The sequence below is a fragment of the Bombina bombina genome, chromosome 9 (genome assembly GCF_027579735.1).
Source record: "Bombina bombina isolate aBomBom1 chromosome 9, aBomBom1.pri, whole genome shotgun sequence".
Taxonomy (NCBI): Eukaryota; Metazoa; Chordata; class Amphibia; order Anura; family Bombinatoridae; genus Bombina; species Bombina bombina.
In genome coordinates, this window is record NC_069507.1 from 8,658,160 (window position 1) to 8,685,358 (window position 27,199).

General features: G+C 45.6%; 1 protein-coding gene across 1 annotated transcript in view; it reads right to left on the minus strand.

Moving 5' to 3' along the window:
- The window catches only part of LOC128639742 (uncharacterized), a 272,419-nt gene that overhangs the window by 216,024 nt on the left and 29,196 nt on the right, over positions 1–27,199 (minus strand). Inside the window, exon 2 of the mRNA XM_053691861.1 lies at positions 8,996–9,714. Coding sequence (XP_053547836.1) covers positions 8,996–9,714 — 719 coding nt within the window. The remainder of the gene's footprint in view (positions 1–8,995; positions 9,715–27,199) is intronic.

Sequence of the window (27,199 nt, forward strand, 5' to 3'; positions counted from 1 at the left end):
TGAAGGGGTTCAAACGGAACACCCTGTAAAACATTGAGAACTAAATTTAAGCTCCATGGCGGAGCAACAGTTTTAGACACAGGCTTAATCCTGGCTAAAGCCTGACAAAAGGCCTGAACGTCTGGAACTTCTGACAGACGCTTGTGCAAAAGAATGGACAGAGCTGAGATCTGTCCCTTTAACGAACTAGCAGATAAACCCTTTTCTAAGCCTTCTTGTAGAAAAGACAATATCCTAGGAATCCTAACCTTACTCCATGAGTAACTCTTGGATTCGCACCAATGTAAGTATTTACGCCATATTTTATGGTAAATTTTCCTGGTAACAGGTTTCCTAGCCTGTATTAAGGTATCAATCACTGACTCCGAGAATCCATGCTTTGATAGAATCAAGCGTTCAATCTCCATGCAGTCAGCCTCAGAGAAATTAGATTTGGATGTTTGAAAGGACCCTGAACCAGAAGGTCCTGTCTCAGAGGCAGAGACCATGGTGGACAGGACGACATGTCCACTAGATCTGCATACCAGGTCCTGCGTGGCCACGCAGGAGCTATTAGAATCACTGATGCCCTCTCCTGCTTGATCCTGGCAATCAGACGAGGAAGTATCGGGAAGGGTGGAAACACATAAGCCATGTTGAAGACCCAAGGTGCTGTCAGAGCATCTATCAGAACCGCTTCCGGGTCCCTGGATCTTGATCCGTAACAAGGAAGCTTGGCATTCTGGCGAGACGCCATGAGATCCAGATCTGGTTTGCCCCAACGCTGAAGCAGTTGTGCAAATACCTCCGGGTGAAGTTCCCACTCCCCCGGATGAAAAGTCTGGCGACTTAGGAAATCCGCCTCCCAGTTCTCCACACCTGGGATGTGGATCGCTGACAGGTGGCAAGAGTGAGACTCTGCCCAGCGAATTATCTTTGAGACTTCCATCATCGCTAGGGAACTCCTTGTCCCTCCCTGATGGTTGATGTAAGCCACAGTCGTGATGTTGTCCGACTGGAACCTGATGAACCTCAGAGTTGCTAGCTGAGGCCAAGCCAGAAGAGCATTGAGAACTGCTCTCAATTCCAGAATGTTTATTGGAAGTAGACTCTCCTCCTGAGTCCATGATCCCTGAGCCTTCAGGGAATTCCAGACAGCGCCCCAACCTAGTAGGCTGGCGTCTGTTGTTACAATTGTCCAGTCTGGCCTGCTGAAGGGCATCCCCCTGGACAGATGTGGCCGAGAAAGCCACCATAGAAGAGAATCTCTGGTCTCTTGATCCAGATTCAGCATAGGGGACAAATCTGAGTAATCCCCATTCCACTGACTTAGCATGCACAATTGTAGTGGTCTGAGATGCAGGCGTGCAAAAGGTACTATGTCCATTGCCGCTACCATTAAGCCGATTACCTCCATGCATTGAGCCACTGACGGGTGTTGAATGGAATGAAGGACACGGCAAGCATTTAGAAGTTTTGTTAACCTGTCTTCTGTCAGGTAAATTTTCATTTCTACAGAATCTATAAGAGTCCCCAAGAAGGGAACTCTTGTGAGTGGCCTTAGAGAACTCTTTTCTACGTTCACCTTCCACCCATGCGACCTTAGAAATGCCAGAACTAACTCTGTATGAGACTTGGCAGTCTGGAAACTTGACGCTTGTATCAGAATGTCGTCTAGGTACGGAGCTACCGATATTCCTTGCGGTCTTAGTACCGCCAGAAGGGAGCCCAGAACCTTTGTAAAGATTCTTGGAGCCGTGGCTAACCCGAAGGGAAGAGCTACAAACTGGTAATGCCTGTCTAGGAAGGCAAACCTTAGGTACCGATAATGATCCTTGTGAATCGGTATGTGGAGGTAGGCATCCTTTAAATCCACTGTGGTCATGTACTGACCCCTTTGGTTCATAGGTAAGATTGTCCGAATAGTCTCCATTTTGAACGATGGAACTCTTAGGAAATTGTTTAGGATCTTTAAGTCCAAAATTGGTCTGAAGGTTCCCTCTTTTTTGGGAACCACAAACAGATTTGAGTAAAACCCTTGTCCGTGTTCCGACCGCGGAACTGGATGGATCACTCCCATTAGTAAAAGGTCTTGTACACAGCGTAGAAACGCTTTTCCCTTTAGCTGGTTTGTTGACAGCCTTGAAAGATGAAATCTCCCTTTTGGAGGAGAAGCTTTGAAGTCCAGAAGATATCCCTGAGATATGATCTCTAAAGCCCAGGGATCCTGGACATCTCTTGCCCAAGCCTGGGTGAAGAGAGAAAGTCTGCCCCCCACTAGATCCGTTTCCGGATCGGGGGCCCTCACTCCATGCTGTCTTAGGGGCAGCAGCAGGCTTTCTGGCCTGCTTGCCCTTGTTCCAGGACTGGTTAGGTTTCCAGCCCTGTCTGTAGCGAGCAACAGTTCCTTCCTGCTTTGGAGATGAGGAAGTTGATGCTGGTCCTGCCTTGAAGTTATGAAAGGCACGAAAATTAGACTGTCTAGCCCTTGGTTTGGCTCTGTCTTGAGGCAGGGCATGACCCTTACCTCCAGTAATGTCAGCGATAATTTCTTTCAAACCGGGCCCGAATAATGTCTGCCCTTTGAAAGGTATGTTAAGCAATTTAGATTTAGAGGTTACATCGGCTGACCAAGATTTAAGCCACAGTGCTCTGCGCGCTTGAATGGCGAATCCTGAATTCTTAGCCGTAAGTTTAATTAAGTGTACTACGGCATCGGAAATAAATGAATTGGCTAGCTTAAGTACTCTAAGCTTGTCGGTAATTTCATCCAATGTAACTGAGTTAATGGTCTCTTCCAGAGACTCAAACCAGAATGCCGCCGCAGCCGTGACAGGCGCAATGCATGCAAGGGGTTGTAATATAAAACCTTGTTGAACAAACATTTTCTTAAGGTAACCTTCTAACTTTTTATCCATTGGATCTGAAAAAGCACAGCTATCCTCCACCGGGATAGTGGTGCACTTAGCCAGAGTAGAAACTGCTCCCTCCACCTTAGGGACCGTCTGCCATAAGTCCCGTGTGGTGGCGTCTATTGGAAATATTTTTCTAAATATAGGAGGGGGTGAAAAAGGCACACCGGGTCTATCCCACTCCTTGTTAATAATTTCTGTAAGCCTCTTAGGTATAGGAAAAACATCAGTACACACCGGTACCGCATAGTATCTATCCAGCCTACACATTTTCTCTGGAATTGCAACCGTGTTACAATCATTCAGAGCCGCTAATACCTCCCCTAGCAATACACGGAGGTTCTCAAGCTTAAATTTAAAATTTGAAATGTCTGAGTCCAGTTTACTTGGATCAGATCCGTCACCCACAGAATGAAGCTCTCCGTCCTCATGTTCTGCATATTGTGACGCAGTATCAGACATGGCTCTAATATTATCAGCGCACTCTGTTCTCACCCCAGAGTGGTCGCGTTTACCCCTAATTTCTGGCAATTTAGATAATACTTCAGTCATAACATTAGCCATGTCTTGCAAAGTGATTTGTATGGGCCGCCCTGATGTACTTGGCGCCACAATATCACGCACCTCCCGAGCGGGAGACGCAGGTACTAACACGTGAGGAGAGTTAGTCGGCATAACTTCCCCCTCGTTGTCTGGTGAAATCTTCTTTACATGTACACTTTTATTTAAAGTAGCATCAATGCAATTAGTACACAAATTTCTATTGGGCTCCACATTGGCCTTTAAACATATTGCACAAAGAGATTCCTCTGTGTCAGACATGTTTAACAGACTAGCAATGAAACTAGCAAGCTTGGAAAATACTTTTCAAATAAATTTACAAGCAATATAAAAAACGTTACTGTGCCTTTAAGAAACACTAATAAACTGTCACATTAGAATTACAATGAACCAAATTTGTTATAGCAACCAAATTTTCACAATAAATGCAATAAATTAGCAAAGGATTGCACCCACCAGCAAATGGATGATTAACCCCTTAATACCCAAAAACGGATAACAGATATAAAAACGTTTTATCACAGTCAAAGCACAGTCTCACAGGTCTGCTGTGAGTGATTACCTCCCTCAAAACTAGTTTTGGAGACCCCTGGGCTCTGTAGAGACGTCCTGGATCATGGAGGAAGGAATAGGAAGACTGTGAGTGAATTCTTACTGCGCAAGAAAGCGCCAAAATAGGCCCCTCCCACTCATATTATAGCAGTGGGGAAGCTCAGCAAACTGAATTTATTCAAAAATAACAACAGCCATGTGGAAAAATAATGCCCAAAAGATTTTATCACCAAGTACCTCAGAGAAAAACGATTAACATGCCAGTAAAACGTTTTAAAATAAAATTATTAAATGATACTAATAAGCCTGCTGCTAGTCGCTTACACTGCAGTGGGGGCTCAAATATAAGTTAAATGTACACAGTATTTTCTTAGTGAAGTTCCATTCCCCAGAAAATACCTCAGTGTAACATACATATATATCAGCCTGATACCAGTCGCTATTACTGCATTTAAGGCTGCACTTACATTATATGGGTATTAGCAGTATTTTCTCAGTCAATTCCATTCCTTAGAAAATAATATACTGCAACATACCTCCTTGCAGGTGAACCCTGCCCGCTGTCCCCTGATCTGAAGTTACCTCACTCCTCAGAATGGCCGAGAACAGCAAATAGATCTTAGTTACGACCGCTAAGATCATACATAAACTCAGGTAGATTCTTCTTCTAATGCTGCCTGAGAAAAAACAACACACTCCGGTGCTGTTTAAAATAACAAACTTTTGATTGAAGATATGAAAACTAATTTTAATAACCACAGTCCTCTCACACGTCCTATCTATTAGTTAGGTGCAAGAGAATGACTGGGTATAACGTAGAGGGGAGGAGCTATATAGCAGCTCTGCTTGGGTGATCCTCTTGCACTTCCTGTTAGGGAGGAGATATAATCCCATAAGTAATGGATGACCCGTGGACTGACTACACTTAACAGGAGAAACAATAGTTTTTGCTCACCATTTAAGACTTTGCAGCTAACGCAATTAATCTCCTCCCCAACTTGCATAAACATTAAAAGCCATAACCACACCCTGCTTGATTGGATTCTCTCCACTTCTCCTGACCGAATCCAGGAGGCAGGTGTCCTCCCTAACAGCTTTAGTGACCACTGCTTAGTATACTGCGTGCGCAAAACAAAGGAAACTAAATCCTCTCCCAAGGTTAAAATCACCAGGTCCTTCAAAAAATGTAATCTTCAATCATTTCTAAATGACATCAAGAACCTCCCCTGGCACAGATTAAACCTAATTCCAGATTTAGGGGCATATGTATCAAGCTCCGTATGGAGCTTGATGCCCCGTGTTTCTGGCGAGCCTGCAGACTCGCCAGAAACAGCAGTTATGAAGCAGCGGTCACAAAGACCGCTGCTCCATAACCTGTCCGCCTGCTCTGAGCAGGCAGACAGACATCGCCGGAAATCAACCCGATCGAGTATGATAGGGTTGATTGACACCCCCCTGCTGGCGGCCGATTGGCCACGAGTCTGCAGGGGGCGGCGTTGCACCAGCAGTTCTTCTGAGCTGCTGGTGCAATGCTGAATATGGCGAGCGTATTGCTCGCTGTATTCAGCGAGGTCTGGCAGACCTGATCCGCAGTGTTGGATCAGGTGCGCCAGACCTTCATACATATGCCCCTTAGACTCTGCAGTTGAATTCCTTCAGTCTGAACTCCTACAAGTTTGGAATTTACATGCCCCGCTGCATAAGGTGAGAGTAAAAGGAGCACACTTGAATTGGATCACAGCTGACCTCATTCAAATGTACCAGTTTCGGGATTCTTTGTGGTCAAAGTACAAGCATACTGGCTCTATGAACGATCACTGTGTATATAGACAATGGCGAAATATATGCACTAAACAAACAAAATTGACCAAGGCCCAATATTTCTGTGAAAATCTGAACAATAACATATCAAACACTAGAAAGTTTTGGAAAGTCATAAATAACGTACACACTCCCCCAATCCACTCCCAACCTTCCACTGTCAAAGTGGACAACCAAACCCTGCAACTTCCCTTAGAAGTAGCAAATGCCTTTAACAGTTATTTTGTCGGATGCTCCACCACCCTGATTGACAAACTAATAAATGGCATGCATCCTGAAACTACAAATGTGGATCTGGCCCCGCTAAATCTGCAAATACCCAATATAGAGAAGTTCAATTTTAGACCTATACCCATCAATGTCATTAAGAAACACCTTAATAATCTAAAAATGAAAAACCAGTGTGGACTTGATAAAATCCCAGCAATGCTGTTGAAGCTCAGTGCGCCGGCAATTGCTAAACCTGTCACAACCCTAATTAACGAATCCTTGGTGTCTGGTTACATACCCAAACTTCGGAAGACTGCAAGAGTAGTGCCTATCCATAAAAGTGGTGAGTTAACCTTGGTTACTAACTATCGCCCAATATCATTGCTCCCAGTATTGTCAAAAATCTTAGAAAAATTTGTCCATACGCAACTATGTGAATATTACCAACAATCTAACTATCTGACCCCTGGTCAATCAGGTTTTCGCCCAAATCACTCCACTACAACTGCCCTCCTAAAAGTTTGCAACGACATCCAAACTGGCATGGAACAAGGAGACCTAACTGGAGCAATTGTTCTTGATTTTGCAAAGGCCTTTGACACAGTAGACCAAGACATACTACTGCTCAAACTAAAAAACTCTGGGTGATCGTCCGCTAACCTGATTTCGATCATATGTATCTGATCAATCACAGTATGTCTCCATTTCTGACAGCGACTCCCTCCCTCTCCCAGTCACGTGTGGTGTTCCCCAAGGTTCCATTCTCGGCCCCCTACTATTCACATTATTTATAAATGATTTGCCTTATGTCTGCAAATCCTCAACTGTACACATGTACGCAGACGACACAGTAATCTATGCAAACAAATCTGATCTGTCGCAGCTTGAGGCAATGCTCCCAGACCAGTTCACAGAGGTAGAAAAGTGGATCTCAAAAAACAAACTCTTCCTAAACACTGACAAAACTGTCACAATGATCTTTGGAACGGGACCTAAATTACACAAATTACAAAATTCCCATCTTCGCATCAAAACAAAATCCAATTGCACACTGACCGCAGCCCACTCTTTCAAATACTTGGGTATGTTGTTAGACCCCAATCTATCTTTTGGCTTCCACATAGAAATAATTGCATCTAAACTCTATCCAAAACTAGGTGCCCTGTACAAAAACAAATCCTGCCTCAGCCCTACAGTAAAGGAAAAGATTGTACAGCAAATGTTGATGCCTATCATGGATTATGGGGACGTAGTATACTCACCTGCACCGCAAACTCACCTTAATAAACTGAATACATTGTATAACTTATTCTGCCACTTTGTGCTACAATGTAACTACAGGACCCACCACTGTGACATGCTAAAAGAACTAAACTGGCTGTCGCTGGAATCCAGACGCACCCTCCATCTTTCCAACCTTGTTGTTTAAGAGCTTTTCTGGGAAGCTCCCACCCTACCTGAGCAGAATGCTCTCCCCTGCTATTCCCACCTCCTATAACCTCTGATCCAATAACAGCACATTATTTAGCTTGCCTCCATACAAAAAGGAAGCCGCTCGATCCTCCTTTTCCTACAGAGCACCACAGTTATGGAACGACCTCCCGCACACTTTAAAACCTTCCCCAAGCCTAAAATCCTTTAAGAGATCCCTCTCTGCATATCTCAAAACAGAATGCACCTGTCATGGTTGATTATATATTTCCTACCCATTCTATGTTAAATTTCTGCATATATTGTGTATTATTATTGTTTTTGTATTTTATTGTACCATATTGTATCAATGCAATGTTTTGTGGACCCAGGACATACTTGAAAACGAGAAAAATCTCAATGTATCCTTCCTGGTTAAATATTTTATAAATATAAATATATATATCTACCCATGTAAGCACCCTGAGTCACCCTAAATACGGCAGTTATACACAACCCTGCAGCTGGTATAGCTAACTGGCTACTAGTTATATATATCTACCCATGTGAGCACCCTGAGTCACCCAAAATACGCCAGTTATACACAACCCTGCAGCTGGTATAGCTAACTGGCTACTAGTTGTATATATCTACCCATGTCAGCACCCTGAGTCACCCTAAATACACCAGTTATACACAACCCTACAGCTGGTATAGCTAACTGATACACCTTGGTTATTTGTACCTTTATAATTTGTCCCTGGCCTGGATCTAGGGTTGCAACCTCAGCCATGTTTTCCAGGACAGTTATGGTTTTACATGATGCAAGGTGTGCAGGGAGGAACCTGCATTGTGCCCCTGGACAGCACATAGTGCTGCTGGTCATTACTATTCATGTTCTTCCCTGCATACCCTGAACCAGATGTAACTCATAACTGTCCAGAAAAAAAAGGCCGACATGGTAACCCTACCTGCATCTCATGTCCAGAGCAGTCACTTGGCCATCTGTCCCCTCCCTAACATTAGCAGCTTCTGCTTAAAATTAACTCTGAAAATTGTGATTCTTTTCCCCCTCATTTAGAGAGGCCACAATGTATTCTGTATATTTTAGTATGCTGCAGTTTCAATGACCCAGCTAGATGCTAGTAATTGCTTAGAGTAGTACATAAGCACAATTACATTTGGCATCTGATTGGTTAAACAAGGGGTGTTGCTGATCATGGCATCATCGCTAATATGTAAAAGACATCTAGCAGAATGGGTTTACTGTCCCTTTAACCCTTTGGCCAGAAGATAATAAAGTAAAAAAGTTTCTGTCTGTACTGCTGGTTCTCAGTTTATTAGCGAGATATTAGCTCACTGACTGACCTCTCTAGCCTCTCTCTTTTACACAACTGATTCACTTAACAATAAAGGTTTGAGTGAAGTTTAGTGAATAACACACACACTAGTGATACTGGAGAGGACTGTTAGTGAACGAGAGAAATCACTCCAACAGCTCCTGTATAAACCCTGAACCCTGTGCACGTTACAGGGTCATGTTGTCTCACCTCACTGAGCCGGCAGCACTCGTCCATATACTGATCCAGGCTGTCACTTGTTGGGTACCTTCTTAGTTCGTGGTGCAAGTCATCAATATCATCAAATGTGTCCTGGTAAAAATCTGCCATCACATTGCTGTTCTTACCCAGCACAGAGCTGTGTTCTGGCCTTGATAACTCCTCTGGGGCAACTTTGTGCTCATAGCAGTTCTGCTTATTATAAATGGACAAGTCTAGATTTTCATCTTGGCAATTAATGAAATCTTCCACTGATGTTTGTGGATCTCCCTTAGCAGTGAGATCAGCATCCGAGAGGAACGTGCGGTCTGGGTCCCTACACATCTCCAGGTGACACACTGTAGGGGAGGAAGAAGCGCTGAGGACACCAGAGTCACATGAGGAATCCCTACTGTGAACCACAAAGCTCTTTTCAGAACCTTTTGGGCTGGACGGGGAATTGGCTCTGCTTTGTATCTCCACCCCAGAATCCTCTGACTCAAACTTATACAAGCGACAAAGTGAGCCTGTGGCCCCCAGTTCACTGACACGATTCTCATACATTAACTTGGGCTGTTCTTCTGCAATAGGCAAATCATTAGACACGCCAGCCTGAAGAAGCATGTGTGCAGTCAGACCCGGACCTTCTACCAGTTTATTGTCATTTCCATTTTTTAGCTTCTTCATATGAGTCAGCACCACTTCACCCTCTGATGATTCTGTCTTCTTCCCTATAAGAGAAGCAGCACAGTTAGTGACAGGTGAGATAGGACATCTGGTGACATAGAACGGTTAGTGACAGGTGATATAGGACATCTAGTGACTGGTGATATAGAACGGTTAGTGACAGGTGATATAGGACATCTGGTGACATAGAACGGTTAGTGACAGGTGATATAGGACATCTAGTGACTGGTGATATAGAACGGTTAGTGACAGGACAGTAAGTGACTGGTGACATAGAACAGTTAGTGACAGGACAGTAAGTGACTGGTGACATAGAACAGTTAGTGACAGGTGATATAGGACATCTAGTGACTGGTGACATAGAATGGTTAGTGACAGGACAGTAAGTGACTGGTGACATAGAACGGTTAGTGACAGGACATACGGTTAGTGACAGGAAAGTAAGTGACTGGTGATATAGAACAGTTAGTGACAGGTGATTTAGGACATCTAGTGACTGGTGACATAGAACGGTTAGTGACAGGACAGTAAGTGACTGGTGACATAGAACGGTTAGTGACAGGACAGTAAGTGACTGGTGACATAGAACAGTTAGTGACAGGACAGTAAGTGACAGGTGACATAGAATGGTTAGTGACAGGACAGTAAGTGACTGGGGACATAGAACAGTTAGTGACAGGACAGTAAGTGACTGGTGACATAGAACAGTTAGTGACAGGACATCTAGTGACTGGTGACATAGAACGGTTAGTGAAAGGACATCTAGTGACTGGTGACATAGAACGGTTAGTGACAGGACAGTAAGTGACTGGTGACATAGAATGGTTAGTGACAGGACAGTAAGTGACTGGTGACATAGAACAGTTAGTGACAGGACAGTAAGTGACTGGTGACACAGAACAGTTAGTGACAGGACAGTAAGTGACTGGTGACATAGAACGGTTAGTGACAGGACATCTAGTGACAGGTGACATAGAACGATTAGTGACAGGACAGTAAGTGACTGGTGACATAGAACGGTTAGTGACAGGACAGTAAGTGACTGGTGACATAGAACAGTTAGTGACAGGACAGTAAGTGACAGGTGAGATAGGACATCTGGTGACATAGAACGGTTAGTGACAGGTGATATAGGACATCTAGTGACTGGTGATATAGAACGGTTAGTGACAGGTGATATAGGACATCTGGTGACATAGAACGGTTAGTGACAGGTGATATAGGACATCTAGTGACTGGTGACATAGAACGGTTAGTGACAGGACAGTAAGTGACTGGTAACATAGAACAGTTAGTGACAGGACAGTAAGTGACTGGTGACATAGAACAGTTAGTGACAGGTGATATAGGACATCTAGTGACTGGTGACATAGAATGGTTAGTGACAGGACAGTAAGTGACTGGTGACATAGAACGGTTAGTGACAGGACATCTAGTGACTGGTGACATAGAATGGTTAGTGACAGGACAGTAAGTGACTGGTGACATAGAACAGTTAGTGACAGGACAGTAAGTGACTGGTGACATAGAACGGTTAGTGACAGGACAGTAAGTGACTGGTGATATAGAACAGTTAGTGACAGGTGATATAGGACATCTAGTGACTGGTGACATAGAACGGTTAGTGACAGGACAGTAAGTGATTGGTGACATAGAACGGTTAGTGACAGGACAGTAAGTGACTGGTGACATAGAACAGTTAGTGACAGGACAGTAAGTGACAGGTGACATATAATGGTTAGTGACAGGACAGTAAGTGACTGGGGACATAGAACAGTTAGTGACAGGACAGTAAGTGACTGGTGACATAGAACGGTTAGTGACAGGACATCTAGTGACTGGTGACATAGAACGGTTAGTGACAGGACATCTAGTGACTGGTGACATAGAACGGTTAGTGACAGGACAGTAAGTGACTGGTGACATAGAATGGTTAATGACAGGACAGTAAGTGACTGGTGACATAGAACAGTTAGTGACAGGACAGTAAGTGACTGGTGACACAGAACAGTTAGTGACAGGACAGTAAGTGACTGGTGACATAGAACAGTTAGTGACAGGACAGTAAGTGACTGGTGACATAGAACGGTTAGTGACAGGACATCTAGTGACAGGTGACATAGAACGAGTAGTGACAGGACAGTAAGTGACTGGTGACATAGAATGGTTAGTGACAGGACAGTAAGTGACTGGTGACATAGAACAGTTAGTGACTGGACAGTAAGTGACAGGTGATATAGGACATCTGGTGACATAGAACGGTTAGTGACAGGACAGTAAGTGACTGGTGACATAGAACGGTTAGTGACAGGACAGTAAGTGACTGGTGACATAGAACGGTTAGTGACAGGACAGTAAGTGACTGGTGACATAGAATGGTTAGTGACAGAACAGTAAGTGACAGGTGATATAGAATGGTTAGTGACAGGACAGTAAGTGACTGGTGACATAGAACGGTTAGTGACAGGACAATAAGTGACTGGTGACATAGAATGGTTAGTGACAGAACAGTAAGTGACAGGTGATATAGAATGGTTAGTGACAGGACAGTAAGTGACTGGTGACATAGAACGGTTAGTGACAGGACAATAAGTGACTGGTGACATAGAACAGTTAGTGACAGGACAGCACCCACACACAGCCCACTGACGGCACCCACACACAGCCCACTGACGGCACCCACACACAGCCCACTGACAGCACCCACACATAGCCCACTGACGGCACCCACACACAGCCCACTGACAGCACCCACACACAGCCCACTGACAGCAACCACACATAGCCAACTGACGGCACCCACACATAGCTCACTGACGGCACCCACACACAGCCCACTGACAGCCCCCACACATAGCCCACTGACGGAACCCACATACAGCCCACTGACAGCAACCACACATAGCCCACTGACAGCACATAGACACAGCCTACTGAGAGCACCCACACATAGCCACCGACAGCACAAACACACAACTCACTAACAGCAACCACACACAGCCCACTGACAGCACCCACACACAGCCCACTGACAGCAACCACACATAGCCAACTGACGGCACCCACACATAGCTTACTGACGGCACCCACACATAGCTCACTGACGGCACCCACACACAGCCCACTGACAGCACCCACACATAGCCCACTGACGGAACCCACATACAGCCCACTGACAGCAACCACACATAGCCCACTGACAGCACATAGACACAGCCTACTGAGAGCACCCACACACAACCCACTGACAGCAACCACACATAGCCCACTGACAGCACCCACACAAAGCCTACAGAGAGCACCCACACGTAGCCAACGACAGCACAAACACACAACCAACTGACAGCACCAACACACAACCCACTGACAGCACCCACACATAGCCCACTGACAGCACCAACACACAACCCACTGACAGGTGATATAGAATGGTTAGTGACAGGACAGTAAGTGACTGGTGACATAGAACGGTTAGTGACAGGACAATAAGTGACTGGTGACATAGAATGGTTAGTGACAGAACAGTAAGTGACTGGTGACATAGAACAGTTAGTGACAGGACAGCACCCACACACAGCCCACTGACGGCACCCACACACAGCCCACTGACAGCACCCACACACAGCCCACTGACAGCAACCACACATAGCCAACTGACGGCACCCACACATAGCTCACTGACGGCACCCACACACAGCCCACTGACAGCCCCCACACATAGCCCACTGACGGAACCCACATACAGCCCACTGACAGCAACCACACATAGCCCACTGACAGCACATAGACACAGCCTACTGAGAGCACCCACACATAGCCACCGACAGCACAAACACACAACTCACTAACAGCAACCACACACAGCCCACTGACAGCACCCACACACAGCCCACTGACAGCAACCACACATAGCCAACTGACGGCACCCACACATAGCTTACTGACGGCACCCACACATAGCTCACTGACGGCACCCACACACAGCCCACTGACAGCACCCACACATAGCCCACTGACGGAACCCACATACAGCCCACTGACAGCAACCACACATAGCCCACTGACAGCACATAGACACAGCCTACTGAGAGCACCCACACACAACCCACTGACAGCAACCACACATAGCCCACTGACAGCACCCACACAAAGCCTACAGAGAGCACCCACACGTAGCCAACGACAGCACAAACACACAACCAACTGACAGCACCAACACACAACCCACTGACAGCACCCACACATAGCCCACTGACAGCACCAACACACAACCCACTGACAGCACCCACATACAGCCCACTGACAGCACCAACACACAGTCCACTGACAGCACCAACACATAGCCCACTAACAGCACCCACACACAGCCCACTGACAGCACCCACACACAGCCCACTGACAGCACCCACACACAGCCCACTGACAGTCCCCACACATAGCCCACTGACAGCACCCACACACGGCCCACTGACAGTACCCACACTTAGCCCACTGACAACACCCACACATAGCCTACTGACAGCACCCACACATAGCCCACTGATGGCACCCACACACAGCCCACTGACAGCACTCACACACAGCCCACTGACACAACCAAACCAAACCCACTCACAGAACACTGACAGCACCCACACATAGCCCACTGACAGCACCCACACACAGCCTACTGACAGAACCAAACATAACCCACACACAGCCCACTGACAGCACCCACACATAGCCCACTGATGGCACCCACACACAGCCCACTGACACAACCAAACACAACCCACTCACAGCACCCACACACAGCCCACTGACAGCACCTACACACTACCCAGTCACAGCACCCACATACAGCCCAGTGACAGCACCCAGACACAGGCCACTGACAGTACCGACATACAGCCCACTGACAGCACCCACACATAGCCCACTGACAGCACCCACACATAGCCCACTGACAGCACAAACACACAACTCACTAACAGCAACCACACACAGCCCACTGACAGCACCTATACACAACCCACTGACAGCACCCACACACAGCCCACTGACAGCACCCACACACAACCCACTGACAGCAACCACACATAGCCCACTGACAGCACCCACACAAAGCCTACAGAGAGCACCCACACGTAGCCACCGACAGCACAAACACACAACCAACTGACAGCACCAACACATAACCCACTGACAGCACCCACACATAGCCCACTGACAGCACCAACACACAACCCTCTGACAGCACCCACATACAGCCCACTGACAGCACTAACACACAGTCCACTGACAGCACCAACACATAGCCCACTGACAGCACCCACACACAGCCCACTGACAGCACCCACACACAGCCCACTGACAGCACCCACACACAGCCCACTGACAGTCCCCACACATAGCCCACTGACAGCACCCACACACAGCCCACTGACAGTACCCACACACAGCCCACTGACAACACCCACACATAGCCTACTGACAGCACCCACACATAGCCCACTAATGGCACCCACACACAGCCCACTGACAGCACTCACACACAGCCCACTGACACAACCAAACCAAACCCACTCACAGCACACTGACAGCACCCACACATAGCCCACTGACAGCACCCACACACAGCCTACTGACAGAACCAAACATAACCCACACACAGCCCACTGACAGCACCCACACATAGCCCACTGATGGCACCCACACACAGCCCACTGACACAACCAAACACAACCCACTCACAGCACCCACACACAGCCCACTGACAGCACCTACACACTACCCAGTCACAGCACCCACATACAGCCCAGTGACAGCACCCAGACACAGCCCACTGACAGTACCGACATACAGCCCACTGACAGCACCCACACATAGCCCACTGACAGCACCCACACATAGCCCACTGACAGCACCCACACATAGCCCACTGATGACATCCACACACAGCCCACTGACAACACCCACACACAGCCCACTGACAGCACCTACACACAACCCACTGACAGAAACCACACGTAGCCCAATGACAGCACCCACACACAGTCTACTGAGAGCACCCACACATAGCCACTGACAGCACAAACACACAACCCACTGACAGCACCGACACACAGCCCACTGACAGCACCGACACACAGCCCACTGACAGAACCCACACACAGCCCACTGACAGCACCTACACAACCAACTGACAGCACCCACTGATAGCACCTACACACAGCCCACTGACAGCACCTACACACAGTCCACTGACAGCACCCACGCACAGCCCACTGACAGCACCCACACACAACCCACTGACAGCACCCACACACAACCCACTCAAAACACCTACACACAGCCCACTGACAGCACCCACACACAGCCCACTGACAGCACCTACACAACCAACTGACAGCACCCACTGATAGCACCTACACACAGCCCACTGACAGCACCTACACACAGCCCACTGACAGCACCCACACACAGCCCACTGACAGCACCCACACACAGCCCATTGACAGTGCCCTAAACATAGCCCACTGACAGCACCCACACACAAGCCACTGACATACAGCCCATTTACAGCACCCACATACCACCCACTGACAGAACCAAACAAAACCCACTCACAGCACCCACACACAGTCTACTGACAGAACCAAACACAACCCACTCACAGCACCCACACACAGCACACTGACAGCACCCTCACACAGCCCACTGACAGCACCCACACACAGCCTACTGACAGAACCAAACACAACCCACTCACAGCACCCACACAAAGCCTACTGACAGAACCAAACACAACCCACTCACAGCACCCACACACAGCACACTGACAGCACCCACACACAGCCCACTGACAGCACCCACACATATCCCACTGACAGTACCCACACACAGCCCACTGACAGCACCTACACACAACCCAGTCACAGCACCCACATATAGTTAACTGACAGCACCCAGACACAGCCCACTGACAGTACCCACTCACAGCACCCACACATAGCCCACTGACAGCACCCACACACAGCCTACTGACAGCACCCACATACAGCCCACTCACAGAATCCACACCCAGCCTACCGATAGGCCTACTCACCCACACACAACCCAGTCACAGCACCCACACATAGGCCTATATTTATGAAAGGTCAGATCAGGTCCGCAAGACCTCGCTAAATGCGGAGCAATACGATCTCCCCATTTAACATTGCTCAAGCAGCTCACAAGAGCTGCTGGTGCAACGCCGCCCCCTACTGACTCGCGGCCGCCAGCAGGGAGGTGTCAATCAACCCGATCGTACTCGATCGGGTTGAATTGCAGCGATGTCTGTCCGCCTGCTCAGAGCAGGCGGACAGGGTTATGTTGCAGCGGTCTTTAGACCTGCAGGCTCGCCAGAAACACGGGGATAGATATGCCCCATAGACTACTGACAGCACCCACACACAGCCCTCTCACAGCATCCACATACAGCCCACTCACAGCAACAACATACAGCCAACTCACAGCAACCACATACAGCCCACTCACAGCACCCATATAAAGCCTACTGTAACTGACAACACCCACGCACAGCCCACTGACAGCACCCACACACAACCCACTGACAGCACCCACGCACAGCTCACTGACAGCACCCACACACAGCCCACTGACAGCACCCACGCACAACCCACTGACAGCACCCACGCACAACCCACTGACAGCACCCATGCACAACCCACTGACAGCACCCACGCACAGCCCACTGACAGCACCCACGCACAGACCACAGACAACACCCACGCACAACCCACTGACAGCACCCATGCACAACCCACTGACAGCACCCACACACAGCCCACTGACAGCACCCACACACAATCCACTGACAGCACCCACCCACATACAGCCCACTGATAGCACCCACGCACAGCCCACTGACAGCACCCACACACAACCCACTGAAAGCACCCACACACAACCCACTCAAAACACCTACACACAGCCCACTGACAGCACCCACACACAGCAAACACACACAGCCCACTGACAACACCAACACAGACTTACTGACAGCGCTTACGCACAACTTACTCACAACACCAACACACAGCCCACTGACAGCGCTTACACACAACTTACTCACAACACCAACACACAGCCCACTGACAGCACCCACACACAGCCTACTGACAGCACCCACATACAGCCCACTCACAACACCTACACACAGCCTACTGACAGCACCCACACACAGCCCACTGACAGCACCCACATACAGCCCACTCACAACACCTATACAAAGCCCACTGACAGCACCTACACACAGCCCACTGACAGCACCTACACACAGCCCACTGACAGCACCCACACCCAGCCTAATGACAGCACCCACATACAGCCCACTCACAACACCTATACAAAGCCCACTGACAGCACCCACACACAGCCCACTGACAGCACCCACATACAGCCCACTCACAACACCTATACAAAGCCCACTGACAGCACCTACACACAGCCCACTCACAACACCTATACAAAGCCCACTGACAGCACCCACATACAGCCCACTCACAACACCTATACAAAGCCCACTGACAGCACCCACACACAGCCTAATGACAGCACCCACATACAGCCCACTCACAACACCTACACAAAGCCCACTGACAGCACCCACACACAGCCTACTGACAGCACCCACATACAGCCCACTCACAACACCTATACAAAGCCCACTGACAGCACCCACACACAGCCTAATGACAGCACCCACATACAGCCCACTCACAACACCTACACAAAGCCCACTGACAGCACCCACACACAGCCTACTGACAGCACCTACACACAGCCCATTTATAGAACCCACACATAGCCCATTTACAGAATCCATACATTTAATTCAGATTCAGACCCTGGACAGCACTTGTTTATTGATGGGTGAATTTATCCACCAATAAGCAAGAACAACCCAGGCTGTTCACCAAAAATGGGCAGGCATCTTACATTCTTGCTTTTCAAATAAAGATACAAACAGAATGAAGAAAATTTGATAATAGGAGTAAATTAGAAAGTTGCTTAAAATGGCATGCTCTATCTGAATCACAAAAGAAAAAAATTGGGTTCAGTGTCCCTTTAAGCTATTGAAGGCCGCCCCTTATCTCAGTGCATTTTGATAGTTGGGAACTGATGGTGTATGTGTGCCATATAGATAACATTGTGTTCACTCCAGTGGAGTTATTTAAGAGTCAGCATAATGTATGTCTATCATAAGAACTGAAATAAGGGTGCAGTCTGCAGAGGCTTAGATACAAGGTAATCACAGAGGTAAAAAGTATATTAATATAACTGAGATAAGGGGGCAGTCTGCAGAGGCTTAGATACAGGGTAATCACAGAGGTAAAAAGTATATTAATATAACTGAGATAAGGGGCAGTCTGCAGAGGCTTAGATACAAGGTAATCACAGAGGTAAAAAGTATATTAATATAACTGAGATAAGGAGCGGTTTGCAGAGGCTTAGATACAAGGTAATCACAGAGGTAAAAAGTATATTAATATAACTGAGATAAGGAGCAGTCTGCAGAGGCTTAGATACAAGGTAATCACAGAGGTAAAAAGAATATTAATATAACTGAGATAAGGGGCAGTATGCAGAGGCTTAGATACAAGGTAACCACAGAGGTAAAAAGTATATTAATATAACTGAGATGAGGGGGCAGTCTGCAGAGGCTTAGATACAGGGCAATCACAGAGGTAAAAAGTATATTAATATAACTGAGATAAGGGGCAGTCTGCAGAGGCTTAGATACAGGGTAATCACAGAGGTAAAAAGTATATTAATATAACTGAGATGAGGGGGCAGTCTGCAGAGGCTTAGATACAGGGTAATCACAGAGGTAAAAAGTATATTAATATAACTGAGATAAGGTGCAGCCTGCAGAGGCTTAGATACAGGGTAATCAGAGGTAACAAGTATATTAATATAACTGAGATGAGGGGGCAGTCTGCAGAGGCTTAGATACAGGGTAATCACAGAGGTAAAAAGTATATTAATATAACTGAGATAAGGTGCAGCCTGCAGAGGCTTAGATACAGGGTAATCAGAGGTAACAAGTATATTAATATAACTGAGATAAGGAGCAGTCTGCAGAGGCTTAGATACAAGGTAATCACAGAGGTAAAAAGTATATTAATATAACTGAGATAAGGGGCAGTCTGCAGAGGCTTAGATACAGGGTAATCACAGAGGTAAAAAGTATATTAATATAACTGAGATAAGGAACAGTCTGCAGAGGCTTAGATACAAGGTAATCACAGAGGTAAAAAGTATATTAATATAACTGAGATAAGAGGCAGTCTGCAGAGGCTTAGATACAGGGTAATCACAGAGGTAAACAGTATATTAATATAACTGAGATAAGGGGGCAGTCTGCAGAGGCTTAGATACAGGGTAATCACAGAGGTAAAAAGTATATTAATATAACTGAGATAAGAGGCAGTCTGCAGAGGCTTAGATACAGGGTAATCACAGAGGTAAAAAGTATATTAATATAACTGAGATAAGAGGCAGTCTGCAGAGGCTTAGATACAGGGTAATCACAGAGGTAAAAAGTATATTAATATAACTGAGATAAGAGGCAGTCTGCAGAGGCTTAGATACAGGGTAATCACAGAGGTAAAAAGTATATTAATATAACTGTGTTGGTTATGCAAAACTGGGGAAAGGGTTATAATGAGATTATCTTTTTAAATAACAAAAATGTTCAAGTAGACTGTCCCTTTAAAAGTGTATAAAAAAACCTTTAATTTATAATGAGATGCAGACTGTTCTTTTAACTAAAGGTGAAGATTTTTGAAAACACAATTTCGTTACCAGTTGTAATAGAGGAGACAGATAGGCAGAAAAACAACAGACATAAATCTCCTTACTGGACTAATAATGGTGAGATTGGAACTAAATCCTCCAGTCTTTAGGATTTGCTATGGTTTATCCCAGCAGAGAGGGAAAAGCAATGTCTTCTGTTTTATTTACTATAGGTGGCAGGAGATGTGCACCCGACTGAGAATGCTACCTCTTGGTGCGCGCTACATAATTATACAAAGAAGCACAGAATAATAGCTAATTAGGAACAAAAGATATGGGGCGTGATTAGATATACAGCGCAGGCTGCAACCCGCACCGTCTGTAATGTCACCTCGCACATCGGGCTATTACGGCGCCAGCAGTTCATAAAGTGCCGTAAGTCTGATAAACTAGCGATGTCCAGAAATGAGCGTAAATACAAATTTCTGGAGTCGCCAGTGACTTACGGCACTTAAAACTGTAAGTAAATCTTCGGGGGTTAGTGTTAGGTTTTTTTAACGGTGTATTGGTTGGGTTTTATTTTTTGCTTAGGGTTGGGCAGAAAAAGAGCTAAATGTCCATACAAATGCCCTTTTCAGGGCAATAGGGATCTTAGGTTTTTTTAGATTTAGGATTTTATTTGGGGGGGTTGGTTGTGTGGGTGGTGGGTTTTACTGTTGGGGGGTTGTTTGTATTTTTTTTACAGGTAAAAGTGCTGATTTCTTTGGGGCAATGCCCCGCAAAATGCCCTTTTAAGGGCTATTGGCAGTTGAGTTTAGGCTAGGGGTTTTTCTTTCTTTGGGGGGGGGGGGGGTATTTTGATAGGGCTATTAGATTACCTGTAATTAGTTTAAATATCTTGTAATTTGTTTTTTATTTTGTGTAATTTAGTGTTTATTATTTTTTGAATTAGGTGTTTTGTTAATTTAATTTATTTAATTTTAGTGTAATGTTAGGTTTTAGTGTATAGGTAACTTTGTATTTATTTTAACTAGGTAGCTAGTAAATAGTTAATAACTATTTACTAATTAGTCTACCTAGTTAAAATAAATACAAAGATGCCTGTAAAATAAAAATAAACCCTAAGATAGATACAATGTAACTATTAGTTATATTGTAGCTAGCTTAGGGTTTATTTTATAGGTAAGTATTTAGTGTTAAATAGAAATTATTTAGGCAATAATAGTAAGTTTTATTTCAATTTATTTTATTTATATTAAAGTTAGGGGTGTTAGAGTTAGACTTAGGGTTAGGTTTAGGGGTAAATATATTTATTTAGTGTTAGTGATGTGGGAGGCCAGAGGTTTAGGGGTTAATAACTTTAGTATAGTGGCGGCGGCAGATTAGGGGTTAATAAATTTATGTAGGTGGTGACGACATTGGGGGCAGCAGATTAGGAGTTAATAAGTGTAATGTAGGTGGCGGTGATGTCGGGGGTGGCAGATTAGGGGTGTTTAGACTCGGGTTTTATGTTAGGGTGTTAGGTTTAAACATAAATTTTCCTTCCCCATAGGAATCAATGGGGCTGCGTTACGGAGCTTTACGCTACTTTATTGCAGGTGTTAGGCTTTTTTTTAGCCGGCTCTCCCCATTGATCTCTATGGGGAAATCGTGCACGAGCACGTAAAACCAGCTCAAAGCAGCGCTGGTATTTGTGTGTGGTATGGAGCTCAACTCTGCCATATTGCCCGCTAACGCAGGTTTTTGGAAAACCTGTAATAGCAGCACTATTAAAGGTGAGCGGTGGAAAGAACTTGCAAGTTATTACCGAGCCGATCATAACGCAAAACTCGAAATCTGGCCGTAAATTATTAACTCGTAAATCCGCCATCAAACCCACACTGCAAGTAATAACTAAATTATTAACCCCTATATCCATCAAAGCCAACATTGCAAATTACCTATTAAAACTATTAACCTCTAATCCGCCATTAACCCACAACGCAATAAACCTAACCCCTAACCTAACCCCCCCTAACCTAACACCCCCTAAATGAACCCAAATTACCTAATTTACAAAATACTAAATTACTATTAAATTAAAAAAACCTAACACTGCTTTAAAAATACAAAATAACTAAGAATAATTTAAAGGGACAGTCTAATCAAAATTCTGGAGTAGACTGTCCCCTTAAGCTACAATTACAGAAAATAAAAAAATCTAAGATTACAGAAAATAAAAAAAGAAAATTACCAAATTTAAAAAAAATTATACCTAATCCCTATGAAAATAAAAAAGCCCCCCCAAAATAAAAACCTCCCCTACTCTAATAAACTACCAGTAGCCCTTAAAAGGGCTTTTTGCAGGGCATTGCCCAAAGATAATCAGCTCTTTTACAAGAAAATACACAAACCATCCCCCCTAACAGTAAAACGCCCCTCCCACCCACCAAAGCCCCCAAATACAATAACCTAACACTAAAAACCCTAAACTACCCATTGCCCTGAAAAGGGCATTTGTTGGGCATTGCACTTAAAATAGCATTCAGCATTCATTTTAACTATTAGTGTGCCAGGGGTGTAGTGTGTGCATAACTATTAGTGTGCCAGGGGTGTAGTGTGTGTATAACTATTAGTGTGCCAGGGGTGTAGTGTGTGCATAACTATTAGTGTGCCAGGGGTGTAGTGTGTGTATAACTATTAGTGTGCCAGGGGTGTAGTGTGTGCATAACTATTAGTGTGCCAGGGGTGTAGTGTGTGTATAACTATTAGTGTGCCAGGGGTGTAGTACGTGTATAACTATTAGTGTACCAGGGGTGTGCTACGTGCATAACTATTAGTGTGCCAGGGGTGTAGTGTGTGTATAACTCTTAGTGTACCAGGGATGTGCTACGTGTATAACTATGAGTGTGCCAGGGGTGTGCTACGTGCATAACTATGAGTGTGCCAGGGGTGTAGTGTGTGTATAACTATTAGTGTACCAGGGGTGTAGTGTGTGTATAACTATTAGTGTGCCAGGGGTGTAGTGTGTTATTAACTATTAGTGTACCAGGGGTGTAATGCGTGTATAACTATTAGTGTGCCAGGGGTGTAGTGTGTGTATAACTATTAGTGTACCAGGGGTGTAGTGCGTGTATAACTATTAGTGTGCCAGGGGTGTAGTGTGTGTATAACTATTAGTGTACCAGGGGTGTAGTGCGTGTATAACTATTAGTGTACCAGGGGTGTAGTGTGTGTACAACTATTAGTGTATAACTATTAGTGTACCAGGGGTGTAGTGTGTGTATAACTATTAGTGTATAACTATTAGTGTACCAGGGGTGTAGTGTGTGTATAATTATTAGTGTACCAGGGGTGTAGTGTGTGTATAAATATTAGTGTGCCAGGGGTGTAGTGTGTGTATAACTATTAGTGTGCCAGGGGTGTAGTGCGTGTATAACTATTAGTGTGCCAGGGGTGTAGTGTGTGTATAACTATTAGTGTGGCAGGGGTGTAGTGCGTGTATAACTATTAGTGTACCAGGGGTGTAGTGCGTGTATAACTATTAGTGTACCAGGGGTGTAGTGCGTGTATAACTATTAGTGTACCAGGGGTGTAGTGCGTGTATAACTATTAGTGTGCCAGGGGTGTAGTGTGTGTATAACTATAAGTGTGCCAGGGGTGTAGTGTGTGTATAACTATTAGTGTGCCAGGGGTGTAGTACGTGTATAACTATTAGTGTACCAGGGGTGTAGTGTGTGTATAACTATTAGTGTGCCAGGGATGTAGTGTGTGTATAACTATTAGTGTACCAGGGGTGTAGTGTGTGTATAACTATTAGTGTGCAGGGGTGTAGTGTGTGTATAACTATTAGTGTACCAGGGGTGTAGTGTGTGTATAACTATTAGTGTGCAGGGGTGTAGTGTGTGTATAACTATTAGTGTGGCAGGGGTGTAGTGTGTGTATAACTATTAGTGTACCAGGGGTGTAGTGTGTGTATAACTATTAGTGTGCAGGGGTGTAGTGTGTGTATAACTATTAGTGTGCAGGGGTGTAGTGTGTGTATAACTATTAGTGTGCCAGGGGTGTAGTACGTGTATAACTATTAGTGTGGCAGGGGTGTAGTGTGTGTATAACTATTAGTGTGCCAGGGGTGTAGTGCGTGTATAACTATTAGTGTGCCAGGGGTGTAGTGTGTGTATAACTATTAGTGTACCAGGGGTGTAGTACGTGTATAACTATTAGTGTGCCAGGGGTGTAGTACGTGTATAACTATTAGTGTACCAGGGGTGTAGTGTGTGTATAACTATGAGTGTGCCAGGGGTGTAGTGTGTGTATAACTATTAGTGTACCAGGGGTGTGCTACGTGTATAACTATTAGTGTACCAGGGGTGTAGTGTGTGTATAACTATTAGTGTACCAGGGGTGTAGTACGTGTATAACTATTAGTGTGCCAGGGGTGTAGTACGTGTATAACTAATAGTGTGCCAGGGGTGTAGTGCGTGTATAACTATTAGTGTGCCAGGGGTGTAGTGCGTGTATAACTATTAGTGTGCCAGGGGTGTAGTGCGTGTATAACTATTAGTGTGCCAGGGGTGTAGTGCGTGTATAACTATTAGTGTACCAGGGGTGTAGTGCGTGTATAACTATTAGTGTGCCAGGGGTGTAGTGCGTGTATAACTATTAGTGCGACAGGGGTGTAGTGCGTGTATAACTATTAGTGTACCAGGGGTGTAGTGCGTGTATAACTATTAGTGTGCCAGGGGTGTAGTGTGTTTATAACTATTAGTGTGCCCGAGGTGTAGTGCGTGTATAACTATGAGTGTACCAGGTGTGTAGTGTGTGTATAACTATTAGTGTGCCAGGGGTGTAGTGCGTGTATAACTATGAGTGTGCCAGGGGTGTAGTGTGTGTATAACTATTAGTGTGCCAGAGGCGTAGTGCGTGTATAACTATTAGTGTGCCAGGGGTGTAGTGCGTGTATAACTATTAGTGTACCAGGGGTGTAGTGCGTGTATAACTATTAGTGTGCCAGGGGTGTATTACGTGTATAACTATTAGTGTACCAGGGGTGTAGTGTGTGCATAACTATTAGTGTGCCAGGGGTGTAGTGTGTGTATAACTATTAGTGTGCCAGGGGTGTAGTACGTGTATAACTATTAGTGTACCAGGGGTGTAGTGTGTGTATAACTATTAGTGTACCAGGGGTGTAGTGCGTGTATAACTATTAGTGTGCCAGGGGTGTAGTGCGTGTATAACTATTAGTGTACCAGGGGTGTAGTGCGTGTATAACTATTAGTGTGCCAGGGGTGTAGTACGTGTATAACTATTAGTGTACCAGGGGTGTAGTGCGTGTATAACTATTAGTGTGCCAGGGGTGTAGTGTGTGTATAACTATTAGTGTGCCAGGGGTGTAGTGTGTGTATAACTATGTGTGTGCCAGGGGCGTGCTACGTGTATAACTATGAGTGTGCCAGGAGTGTAGTGTGTGTATAACTATAAGTGTGCCAGGGGTGTAGTGTGTGTATAACTATTAGTGTGCCAGGGGTGTAGTGCGTGTATAACTATTAGTGTGCCAGGGGTGTAGTGTGTGTATAACTATTAGTGTGCCAGGGGTGTAGTGTGTGTATAACTATTAGTGTGCCCGAAGTGTAGTGCGTGTATAACTATGAGTGTACCAGGGGTGTAGTGCGTGTATAACTATTAGTGTGCCAGAGGCGTAGTGCGTGTATAACTATTAGTGTGCCAGGGGTGTAGTGCGTGTATAACTATTAGTGTACCAGGGGTGTAGTGCGTGTATAACTATTAGTGTGCCAGGGGTGTAGTACGTGTATAACTATTAGTGTACCAGGGGTGTAGTGTGTGCATAACTATTAGTGTGCCAGGGGTGTAGTGTGTGTATAACTATTAGTGTGCCAGGGGTGTAGTACGTGTATAACTATTAGTGTACCAGGGGTGTAGTGTGTGTATAACTATTAGTGTACCAGGGGTGTAGTGCGTGTATAACTATTAGTGTGCCAGGGGTGTAGTGCGTGTATAACTATTAGTGTACCAGGGGTGTAGTGCGTGTATAACTATTAGTGTGCCAGGGGTGTAGTACGTGTATAACTATTAGTGTACCAGGGGTGTAGTGCGTGTATAACTATTAGTGTGCCAGGGGTGAAGTGCGTGTATTACTATTAGTGTGCCAGGGGTGTAGTGCGTGTATAACTATTAGTGTACCAGGGGTGTAGTACGTGTATAACTATTAGTGTGCAAGGGGTGTAGTACGTGTATAACTATTAGTGTACCAGGGGTGTAGTGTGTGTATAACTATGAGTGTGCCAGGGGTGTAGTGTGTGTATAACTATTAGTGTACCAGGGGTGTGCTACGTGTATAACTATTAGTGTACCAGGGGTGTAGTGTGTGTATAACTATTAGTGTACCAGGGGTGTAGTACGTGTATAACTATTAGTGTGCCAGGGGTGTAGTACGTGTATAACTAATAGTGTGCCAGGGGTGTAGTGCGTGTATAACTATTAGTGTGCCAGGGGTGTAGTGCGTGTATAACTATTAGTGTACCAGGGGTGTAGTGCGTGTATAACTATTAGTGTGCCAGGGGTGTAGTGCGTGTATAACTATTAGTGCGACAGGGGTGTAGTGCGTGTATAACTATTAGTGTACCAGGGGTGTAGTGCGTGTATAACTATTAGTGTGCCAGGGGTGTAGTGTGTGTATAACTATTAGTGTGCCCGAGGTGTAGTGCGTGTATAACTATGAGTGTACCAGGGGTGTAGTGTGTGTATAAC